Source organism: Episyrphus balteatus, chromosome 2 (genome assembly GCF_945859705.1).
Source record: "Episyrphus balteatus chromosome 2, idEpiBalt1.1, whole genome shotgun sequence".
Lineage (NCBI taxonomy): Eukaryota > Metazoa > Arthropoda > Insecta > Diptera > Syrphidae > Episyrphus > Episyrphus balteatus.
In genome coordinates this window covers 7,123,272-7,135,809 of record NC_079135.1, presented here as the reverse complement: position 1 = coordinate 7,135,809, position 12,538 = coordinate 7,123,272, and the positions used below count along the sequence as shown (strand labels likewise).

General features: G+C 29.1%; 1 protein-coding gene across 1 annotated transcript in view; it reads left to right on the top strand.

The window, feature by feature from the left end:
- Positions 1–12,260, top strand: part of LOC129912786 (uncharacterized) — a 36,668-nt gene extending 24,408 nt beyond the window's left edge. The window contains exons 3-5 of the mRNA XM_055991210.1: positions 11,097–11,290; positions 11,358–11,712; positions 11,802–12,260. Of these exons, the coding sequence (XP_055847185.1) occupies positions 11,097–11,290; positions 11,358–11,712; positions 11,802–12,107 (855 nt within the window). The 3' untranslated portion in view covers positions 12,108–12,260. The remainder of the gene's footprint in view (positions 1–11,096; positions 11,291–11,357; positions 11,713–11,801) is intronic.
- Positions 12,261–12,538: the final 278 nt, after the last annotated feature.

Genomic DNA, 12,538 nt, shown 5'->3' with positions numbered 1-12,538 from the left:
GAGTGGAGTTAAAAGCTGTTGAAAGAACAATACGTACACCTTGAGCTTGAGGTTTGGTATTTAATAGTAAGTAAGGACCAAAATTAACTGTACCTACCATACAACATAAATTGAAAAATATTTTGTTCTAAAAACGGTTCAATTTATTAAAATGTTTGCTTGTTCTTTTGCAAATAAGGTTGTCCTTTTTAAATAAACTGTTTTCTTGATTTTCAATCAATAAATAATATTTTTTACAGAAGCATTAGTTTTTATATTCACATTTTGTAAAATTTTCAGAAAAAAAATATTTTTGGATTTTAAAAAAATTCAATTTTCAATCAAAATGATGAATTTTCTTGAAATCTTATTTTTTAGAGGTCGATTAATAAATTTTGGAGAAGGGTAGATACATTTTTTTTTAATGTTAAAACAGAAAAAATTATTTGTTTTTTAACGGAAATTGACCACAAGTTTCTAACGGGAGCGGGTCAAAATTCTGCTTTTTTAACAGAAATTCTGTTTTTCAAAGTTCTGCTTTTTTTTATTCTGCCTTTCAAAATTGTCCTGTTTAAAATTCTGCCAGCATATTTTTGAAAAAAAAAATAAATTCAGCTAGTTCTGTTTTTTTCTTTTTTCATAGAAAATGAGCTTACAGCTTATTAATGTACAATACTTCATCTTTAATACTTTCTTTACTTTTTGTTGTTTGATAGAAAATGTTCTTTTTCTTATTAAATTTTTTTAATATTCATTTTTGGAAAAATTAATAATTTTTTAATTATTTTTCAAATATATTTTTCTTAATATTTGTTTAATTTGTTATCAAACAACCTAAAAATATTGAAAGTGAGTAAGTTATCAAGTAAGCAGCCAGGAGATAATTTTACAAAATTCTGCAAAATATTAAAAAATGGTTTGGAAAATGTTAAAAAGCGTGCGCTTTTTCAAAAGCAGAATTCAATAGAAAAACAGAATTTTGAAAAAAGAATTTTGACCCCGGCAGAATTTTGACCCTAACCCGTTTCTAACAGCCGAAAATAAAAATTTATTTTGTCATTATTCCATTTGCTTATATCTTGTCTGTTAAATCCATTCTAATCCTCACTTCTTCATACTGTCTTTTACTATAACATTATTGAATATTTGACATGCGTGACCATAAAAAGACCAATGCCCTCGAAGAACTAACATAACAAAATGTCTGGAAAAAAGTAAAAATCAAAAACTAATGAAGTATTTTACCTACCGAAATCGGACCTACCAAAAAAACGAAAAAAGACATTCCATTGAATTATCGAAAGTACTTTTTTTGAGACTTAAAAAAAATCAATAAATGTTCGTCTCATGGCGATAGATAGATTTAATTTGTTTTCCTACTGGACAACGATAATTTTTTATTACGTAATTTCTACGCCTTCCTTCTTTCTGTCTCTCGCAAAAAAAAACATAAAATTTAATCTCAAAGGTGAAACCAATTTCAATTTTGAAAAAAAAAAAACAACAACCAATCCATTAAGACATCATTCTCCCAGGCTATTTCTATAAGAAAAAAAAATATAAAACAAAACAAAAAGAATAAGTTTTTTAAACATTTCCCATCAGTATTTGGATTTTGATGAGGATATGTCAGAGGCGAACACTTGATCCATTCATAGAAGTTATGGCATATCTTGGGAGCCAACGCCGCACCGCCAACGTCTATATAGACTTCAAGTCTCGAAAGAATCTATAATCACTATTATTAGACGTAACTTGTTTCGTGGATCATCAATTTGACTCGCCATCTCTTGACCAGACAGATAGACAGTTAAGACAGCTAGACAAGACAAAAACTATAATAGCCATATCGCCAGGAGAAGGTGCAGAGGAAAGCTGCTGTATAGAAGTGGCGTTGTCTGCGCTGCGATTAACAAGACGTCCTTCTCTTTCGCGGTTTTTTTAAATATTTGCTCGTGCTATTAACTGGTCACAGGGTTATTGGTCTCGAGACATCCAGCAAGACGATTATATCGACTGCCGGTGACTTATGAGAGACCTTTGGCTTCCAATCAGGACCAAGTCAGAGATTGTGAACTTTTTTACTATCTCTGTGGTTGATGATGGTCCAAACGGGTGTGTCGAAATAATGTTCTCTGAATCTTCAGCAGCAATATTAGTTCTAAAATATCAAAGACCAGGGGGAAACCACTCCCAAGTTAAGAGATAAGAGATTGTATCTGAAACATTGTATGAATTTTGCAACTTTTAAAAATCCAGCTGTTGATTGTGGATTTTGATGGAATCATTGGAATTCACCACAGGAGGTTTAAGGCTTAATCTACCAAACCAGCTAACAATTACTTACATTATGGCCAAAAACTACTATCAAAAAGGAGACTCGCAGTCAGAGACATTTGCCTCATTTGGCGAATGATTATTCAACTCTCGAGTGGATACAATGTATGCCACCATCGCACATGGAAGGCGTTTGTTGCTTACTGGTTATGATGGTTTCAACGGATAAGTTTCCCACCAACAACTGTCTGGCACACTAAACTCACAAAGAAATGCGTAAATACTATTTAAAAGTGTTATGTAAGATGGCCGACCTTCAGTTGGAATAGATTTTTTTTAGTAAAATTTTTTAGGCCTCTTGGGTTAACGCCATGCTGTCAAGTACCTATACAAGATATTTAGCCATCCATCGCTTTTGGGCACCAAAACAATTGTGTCGTTTAACAAATTTACACGTTTTTTTTCCTCTTCAGGGATTGTAACGCCATGTTGCGTTTGTTTTTGTGTTTTTGTCTGTTGTCATGCTGAGTGATTCCCATGTGAGATGTGTGTGTTGGAAGAATGTACTGTAATTGATTTATGGAAATCATTTGGGCGTTTGGTTATTTATTTTTTGCTTATAGGAAGTGATAATTGCGAAGGAAATAGTCTAAGGCGGGGGAGTTAGAAAACCTTGACAACAACACCGGTTTTCGTACTGATCCATGAAGGTGCCTACTGGGCTGATGCATTGAGGTTCTTTTTGTAAGATATTTAGCAACTAAAAATTTATGAAATTGTAAGCTATTGAGCATCTTATTGCATTTGTTAATTTGGAATAGAAAACAAATTATATGGGTTATAAAGAATAGAGTGAGTGAAGCTATTTTTTTATTTTTGAAAGTTACATTTTTTTTTTTTTGTAATTTCAATTAATTTTTGCGATACAAAACTGTAAACAATTCATAAATACATATTACCCCATAAACACAGAATAATAATTTTCTAAAAATTTTATTAATCTTGTTGGAATTACTATGTTATATTATTTGCTGATGTAGTATATGTATTAATAATTTAAAGAAATTTAATTAAAAAAAAAAAAACAAGTTTTTCCAGGTTGTTCCGGAATGTTCCATATTTTTTTTTGAAAAATTTTCAAAAATGGGGGTTTTAGAGCCAAAAAACCGTTTTTTCCCAAGCCCCCCTTTTTTCGAAAATTGAAATATTAAAAGTGTTTCCTGGTTTTAAAAGTTGTTCCTGGACCTCTAAGTTCAATATTTCGAAAGTTAGGGGCTAAAACCAAAACAATTCTAGCCCTCCTTTTTTCGATTTTTAAGTTTTTATATTTTTTTCAGCTTTAAAAAAGTGTACTAAACATTGTTTCAAAAATTTGAGGTCCTAAAATTTTTATTTTGAAAGATATAGCTTTCGAAACTTTTTTTCAAAAAACTAAAACTAAAAAAAAACTTTTCCAATTATTATTTTCCAAAATTTTCTGAAATCGAATATTTAACCAAACAGACATATTTTGAGTGATGTTCAGTTACAGTAAGAGTATCACCTCGAAAATGCACTTTCAAAATAAATCGTGATGTTTTCAAAATTTCAAAATTTCTATAGGCTGACTTTCGATAATCGAAAAAAGGGGGGCTAGGTCAAAAACGTCTTTTTGGCTCTAAAACCCCATTTTTGAAAATTTTTCAAAAAAATTTTGAATATTCCGGAACAAATCGGGAACAACCTAGAACAACTTTCAAAAATAACAATTTAAAAAAAGGGGCTAACTTCACACACACTAAAGAATAACTTAAAATTGTATGACTTATATGTATATTTAAATATGTTTTTTAAAATTTTTTATTACTTCTTCTATTTCGGACAAGTTTCAAATATCGTTAAATTATGTTAAATTCTCAACACTTGTCAGCTTCTGTTACACAATAGATTTTAATAATGGTAACATTTTGTTGGATTTGTCTGGTTGTTACATAGGTACAAAGTCGTTGACAAGTTAGAAATTTCATTTGTAAAATTGAATATTAACTTGTTGCATTGTTATGGGATACTATATTTTAGCATTAACTGTTCATATCAGACATTAATATGTAGTTTAACAACTTTTCAATATGTCACGTTGTATTACCCGTCCTTTGATGAAGTTATAGCTGTTATCTTAACAGCAGGGAACAATACCAACATGTTGATAGATTTGCATACTTAAATTAAAACAATTTAGATCAAGTCAAGACTTTTATAGTAAGCAAGTGGATTAACTTCTTAGATCTGATTTTTTTAAATGAATCCAACTGGATATTTTCTTAATTCTATTCTGTTAAGCGTTTGACTCTTAGCTTAAACTATATAACCGTGCAAAGTTTTTATCTTATTTAGTTATTTTGATATAAACTCAGGTCGTAAATAATATATTGAGATATCAAACTTCAGATTATAATAAAAACAAATTTTTTTATTTATTCCTGATTGTTTATCAATTTTTTTTTCACTAAACAAATGCTTAGATTAAATAGCAAACTAAGAACAGAAGTTTCCGCATTGTTAAAATCTGAATAACTTTCGTACCTTAAAAACTTAAAAACACTTCGAAAACCATTACGAGCATTTTAAAACACAATTTTGTTAAAATAAAAGCATCACCATAATCTAGTTTCAACAACTTCCTCATTATGAAAAAGTTCGTCAGAAAGTGTTTCAGTGTTTTTATCTTGAGAATTTAAAGCCTCATAATTTTCAGAATGCATTACAAAGCACGTTCATCACAAGTTATTTCCATGTGATCTCTTAGCCAAGAAATTCCAATGAAACTATTTTTTTTTTATTACAATGTCTCTGTTGAGACAACTTATCTAACGACTCTTCAAATATTTTAATGAAATAAAAAAAAAACCTTTTGAAACTGCCATTCATAAGCCACCATAACAATTAAATAAAATTCTTTAAAGACATTGAATAAAAATTTGAAATTCAAATTAAACTCCCACTTGTTCTAGGTTCGCGTATGCAATTTTTAATAGCCTCATCAAACTTCTTGCAATCAAATCAATTATTCACTAAACTACTCCAGTTTTTTTTCCTTTTTTTTTCAAATCAACAACCGCCATAAGAAATTAGTAAGCAAAAGTAATTGGCAAAGAACTGAAAGAGAATAATTTATGAATTAAATTATTCAAAATATATCGATCAGTCTTCTCTAGAGTAGTTAAGTGCAAGTGACTTTTTGTTATTAAAGTTGATATAAGATTTTTTTAAATTTTTTTTATACTGATTGGCCCCGTTTTTTTCCTGTAAAATAATAATAATTAGATACGTTCCCACTTATGTTTATTGTTATAAAGAAAAATGAGAAAAAAATTCAGATTAATTTTTTAAAAGAAATATCAAAGTTTTATAATGAATATAATGGTATTAAACCATTAGTAACTTGCATAAGAAATTGATGGTTTATTAAGAATAACGGCTAAAGCCATGGTATAGTAAGCCACCTGCGACCAGCCCTACAATTAAACTAATTAAACTTATAATTAAAGACCGAGGTGTGCTACTTGTGCTGGTAAGAACAATGTGGGCATTTAATTTGTGTCTTCATTTTGTTCATATACCTTGGTCTTTTATTTACTTTATTTTTACCTTCAAGACAGTCAAGCTAGCTGGCATCAAAGAAACAAAGAATTATTCCTTAGTGATTTTGCACAAGTTCAATGGTAAAACGTTTATAAAATTTCATACAACATTTTTAACACCAACCACAAGTAAATTGTTTCGGTGTTTAACTTTATAATATTTTTTTTTAATTGCAAGTTTAAAATTATATTTAATTGAAGATTAAAGCTAATTTTGTCTGAACACTTTTATTAGTGTCAAAAGTTATTAAATATGAACTTTAGATATATAAAAAATACCACAGTTTTTTATTTTGAGGAGAAGAAGCATATTTCTTGAGCTGAAAATAGTATAGGAGTAAAATTTCAGGTCAAAAATTCAAAAACCGGTTTATTAGAAAAGCTATACGAAATATTTGAGCATACATTTTTTAACATAAATCTAAGTTGGTTTTGACCCTTACACAATATAAATTAAATTTTTGTTTTCAATTTTGTCTATCTTTTCGTCAAACAAAAAATCAAAGAAGAGAACTTCCAACGTGATTACTACTTCTCTATTAAAATAAATAATAATTACTCATGCTTTAGAAACAAAACCATTGCAATTTTAAAAAAGTCTTTAGAAAAAAAAAAACAGTTTGCTAAGAATACCTTTATTAACGAGTTTTAATTCCCATTAATCAAATTAAAATATATCACAAATTAATTTAACTACATAAGCCACACTGCTTTAAATATTATTCATACATTCATAAAGATCCTTGAAGTCTTTTAAATTTGGCGCCCATTTGAGTTATAGGCAGTTAAAACAATTTATCATTATGCACAAAAGTTTCACTTATTTAATCAATCAAATCATTTAATTCTAAACACAATCCATTTATTCACTTTGTGTGCATTCCTTTATACATATCATTTTAAAAGCCAATTTGCTTGACTGACTTGACTCTGAACTTTTAAAATTGTTTATAAATAAAAACTGAAATTCGAATTAAATTACAAACAAGAGTCACCCAAATCACCTCAATTCATCATGACTTATGACAAGTTGTTGAGTTTTTTTTTGTTTTGTATCAAAATGCATGGCACTGGTATTGGTATTGATTAAATTGACGCCACCCTACTACGCCCCGATTTGGTAATAATTGTTTCGGCATTGTAATGCCAAAGATACTCCTTGTTATTAATTTTTTTGATCTCTCAATTTAATTTTGCAGGTACTGACGGTAATGTAGTGGAAAATCATACAATATGTATGAATTCATGCAATTCATTCTGTAATCTGACCCCCAATTTAAGCTTGATTTTCAGATTACCACATCACAATGGTGCATTGTGGTAGGTTTAACAGGGCTGGACTTGGTCATGAAGGGACCTTTGGGTGAAAAAGTTTTATTTAAGTGGCCCTTTTGCCCATTTTTTCTTGTTTTCAAAATGTTATAAAATAAGTTAATTAATTTATGAAGAAGTTGCTTAGTTTTGGTAAATATTATTGAAAAACGTGAATCTATTGGGCCTTTTAAAAATAACACAATGAAACACAATGTTTTTTAGTGAAAGAAACATATTGACGAAATTATTTTTTAAAATTCTTTAAGTCCACTAAACACAGTTCCTTATTTAACGTTTTAGAAAATCCGCCACTGTAGCATATCAAATTTACGTAACTAAACCAAAACTGATTATCGCATTAACGTCCGAAGATCTGTGTGCATAAATCCACTCTTTTTTTTTTTTTGAGTGAAAAAGCACTTCACAGCTTGCAGGCGCAACTTCATGGCATGAATTTTAAATCCACAAACTTATATCCAGATAATTTACTCAACCTCTCCACTGGTCTCGTTTAAGTTGTGGTTGGTGTGGTCACTTTTGGACATCTTTTCTGACAATGCAATCAAAATTGATCCATAAATGTTACTTACAAGACGTGATCTGCCTATAAACTGAATATGTAGTTCATTCGTGACGGCGACTTCACATGGTCTTCAACTTTTTATTTTTTCATTTAATTCTTTTTTCTTCTTTGCGAGTAATCAGCGAAGCCTATCGCTGAAACTTTTTTTTTAAAGCTTATCTAAAGCCTAAATACACTTTTGGATCTCAAGAATTTGCAAAAAAATTAAATTGTTCATTGTTAATCGCTGAATGGTTGGGTTAAAATATAATTGTTGCTCTTGGTCCTGACCTTCAATGTGGTGGAGCGCGCAGCATATTATGCAAATAAAATTTATTTCAATATCGTGAGGCATGAAGATGTTATTGCCTTCCGGAGTTTATAATACAACATGCTCGACGATGATCATTTCAAGAGGAAGGTGTCTAAGAATGTTTTCAAGGTTGAAATTTAAAAGCAAAATGAAGGTGAACTTTTTCTATTGTTAGATGCTTAGGTAAACGTATGTGTGAACGTTAATTGGTTTAGAGTACAAATTAAATTTAATAGAGATGTTAGTGTCATTTAAGTCTATTTAGATTGAATCTTTGACACGATTTTAAGTTTTTAAAGTTTTTCAATATATAACTTATGTACCAAAGTTTAAAGTTTTATGCATGTTAAGTAAGATAAGGACATCTTAAAAGGCATCTCTTATTAGAGCTAAGTGCTTAAAAAAAAAACATAATATGAAGGGTCAAGGTTTTTTGAAAATGATTTAACAATTATTATGTGGAAAGTAGTCTTAAGGGGTAACTGTGGCGTATACGTATTTTTTTCACAAGACCAAAATTTATGCATTTTCTTAAAAGTGTTGCACATTTTATACAGTTCTTATTTTGAAAAAAAAAATTGGAATTTGTAAGCTACCACGGGTTCATAAGGATTGAAATAAAGTCTTCATAATGGGGTTTGTATTGAGTTAGGCACCCAAAACATTGAGACTATTTTGCTTGTATGATTTTATGAGCGTATAAAATTAACGCACGGCAGTGACTTGGAAGGGCCTTTTATGTACCTATATTTTATTTATATCAACCTGTTTTTGAAAAATTGGTTTAGACACAATTTTTTCTTAAATCCTAATTTATTTTTGAAAAATTTGTGGTTTGTTGGTTAACTGAAGTTTATTTAAAGTAGATTCATTAAGAAAACGCAAAAATTTGAACTGGGATCAAAAAGAAAATTAAACGTTTACCAGTTGCAAGGTTATTTGAACAGCATCATCGCCTTTATTTATGGAACCCGATTTTATTACTTAATTTTTAGAACTATTAAAAAAAAATTGAAACAAAAACTAAAAATAAATTTGTGTGCGTACTTAAAAAAAAAAAAGGAAATAGAATAAAATTTTAGTAGCGTTACTTTGTTTTTGAAAGTTTTCGCTAATATATTTTACTTGTACTAAAAAAAACTATTATTTTTTTCATTAAAATGATTATAACTTATTATAGGATGTTTAGTCTTCAAAAATAATTTGAAATAATGTCTGATATGACCAGGGTTGTAAAAGTATCAATTGAAAAAAAAAATGCATTTGAAATTAAAAAAAAAATGTTTACTACAATTAAAAAAATTTGAATAAAAAAAATGTTCTGCATTGAAAAAAAAATTCAATATTTTTTTTAATATTCGTCAAATTTCTTACAATTTTGGCTATTTGACCAGTCATTAGGTTCAATATTATAATTATAATAGTAATAGCTAATGTATGGCCAAAATTTATAATTGTAAGAAATTCAGCGAATATTGAAAAAAAATATATAATGACACATTTTGCATTCAATTTTATTTTTCAATGCAGAAAATTTGTTATGTGCAATAAAAAATTCTTTCATTTGCAATAAATATTTAATTTTAATGCAATTTTTTTTATTTTCAATGAATATTATTCTGGCCATATCCAATCAGACCTACGTACGAACCAATTTATGAATGGCCAATTTATAAATGGCCCTATCGATACTAGATATCTTATTTTTTCTAGACTGTATCAAAACTTAAGCAAGGTTTTTAATTTTCTCAATAAGAAACTTTCATTTCAACTTTCTTTCTGACCTCATAGGAGTCTAAGAGTTGAACGTTTTGTGGTCTTCTCTGCCCACAATTCACATAATAATATCACGATCTTCCTAAAAATATTGCTCCATTAACCTTGTGACTTTACCCAAGAAACAAAAAACTCATCTCAATCGACAAAAATTCCATGAATCCAATCAAACATAAAATTTTGAACGTTTATACAAGAAATCGAAGAACCATAATAAATATACTCTAAATAAAAACCAACCTACCTTTTATGCTTTAATTCATTTAACAGATAATCATTTAAACCATTTAAAAGGCATTTTCCAACAATGTTTTTTTATCAAGAGTTCAGATTACGATTATGTGAACTATTAAAAATCACCACTCTCCAATTGCATTAATGAGTTTCAATTCAAGCAGAAACAAAAAAAAAAAAAACAAAATTATAAAAGATAAAAACAAAAAGCCATTCAAGTTCAAGTTTGCTTGAACTCCATTTATTGTTATTTACTTCGCACTTCGTTATGTTGTCCATAGAGCGACTGCTGTTTTATTTTTTATACATTTCATTATCCACTTGTTAAACAAATCACTATAATTAATCATTATTTAGATAAGAGATCATTGTTATTGATGTTTTATTATTTACGGAATTAATTTAAACTATCTTATTTATATTTTTTTTTTGTCATGTTTGTTGTGGGCCTGTTATAATATACAAAAGATTTATATTCATATGACTACTTTGTCTCACCCACTTCTATTAAATACAGAATTAATCCACAATTGGATTAAATAAAATATTAATCAATTTACTAATGATGTTAGATAGTTGCAAGAAAAAAAAAAAACAATCGAAAGGGTTGTGTGGATTAAAGCGGACACACTTTTGGAACCGGTCCCTCGCCTCAAACTTATGTCATTTAGGAACAAGAATAACGTTGGTTCTTTTACTTTCGATTTAAAATGCAACATATTGTTGTGAGATAATAATTAATTTATAAATTATTGAGCGGAAATACATTCACACTCTGCGAAACAAAAGACCTGAGCAACAAACTCGATTATGAATTAAATACAAGATAACTGATTTGAAGAGGTTCTTTTGAAAGTAACACGGATGTGATTTGAATCAAAATTTAAGTGTTTATTTTTGACAAGCGTATATGATTTCATTGAAGTCATGAATTATTGTCTATTTGATTGAAGATTTACTTATTTTTTGCATCGTTTTTGACTTTGTATTCATATTTATATTTTTGTATTTTTTCTTTCAGTTTAATCCAGAATTACTCTTGATCGTTACTTGCTTTACACTTTCAACGGCCATACGAGTCGATTTTGGCACAAAAGGTGGTCCAATAGTTCCTGCTGCTCCAACAACGAGAAAACCTGTCCCACAGCCATACCGCAACCCAGCACCAGTTTGGGAAGATCAATCTAATGATATACCAAATCCAAACAAATATCAGTAAGTTGTTACCTTTAATGCTAATATGTTTTTCGAAAATATCTATATATAAATGTTCTCTTCTTAGATATGTCCTTCCACCACCATCCCGACCAAAACCAGCGACAAACAACTACAAAACCTCAAAACCTATAACAGGACATCAAAAACCGAGAGAATTTGTCTTTGGGAAGGTCATTCCTCCAGAATATGTCAACTCATATCTCACTCACACTCAGACAGTGTCTGCTTTCTCACCACAATACATTCCCAACTATGGTTTCAAATATCATTCCATTGTTCCTCAAAGCCAAAAAACCTACTACACCAAACACACTGATTTCTTCTACAATGACAAACTTAATAAATTCAATGGCAAATACAATGCCAAAACAAAGAAATACAAGGCTTATGAAAAGTCAAAGTATAATCCTAGTGTTTATGTAAGTTATAGTCAATTCTATTAATTTCAAAAAATCATCATTTTCCTACAAAAATCCCAATCATATATTTCATTCTATGTGTGTTTCAGTATTCAAATATCATTGATCAGCCAGCTTTGTCATTTCAAAATCATCAACAACAACAACTTCCTTTACTCCAAGCACCACAACCATTTCGTATGTCCATCGAAGTCATGAACCCAATTCAAAAGGCTACTGCCGCTGCCATTGCCACCAACAACAACGCTGTCACCACTTTCAAAATTTCAACACCAAAAGTCATCAACAATTCGTATTCCAAAGACGATTTATATTCAATTTCGAAAAATTACAAACTGCACCATCATCAAACACAAAATTCATTTTCATACGAATCGAATAAAATTAGGAGATGAACGAACCGGGCAGACAGAATACACACTATAACTTTCGATTCGGGTTTTTAATTTTATTTCTTTTCTGTAAAGTTTTTATCAAAATTTACGAGCACATCACGTCTGCAGTCCGTGACCTTCATTAAATTTATTTTTATTTTTTTAATCCAATTGAATCCTTTTTTCTTTACTGCGACTTTTTATTTTTTTTTCTTGCCATATTTTCGTTGGCTTTTTTATGATTTTAAATTTGTATTTATTTTAAGAAATTCACTTATCCAAAAAATGAGCAAACAAACATTACAATATTTTAAGCAGCGAAGAGATATCGAATTTCTAAAAGAAATTAGTTTCCTTTTTTAATTTTCTTTTTTATTTTATGTAAATAATTTAAGTATATGTAATAAAATAATGTAAATAAAATAAATTAAATAAAATGGTTAGTGATTTAT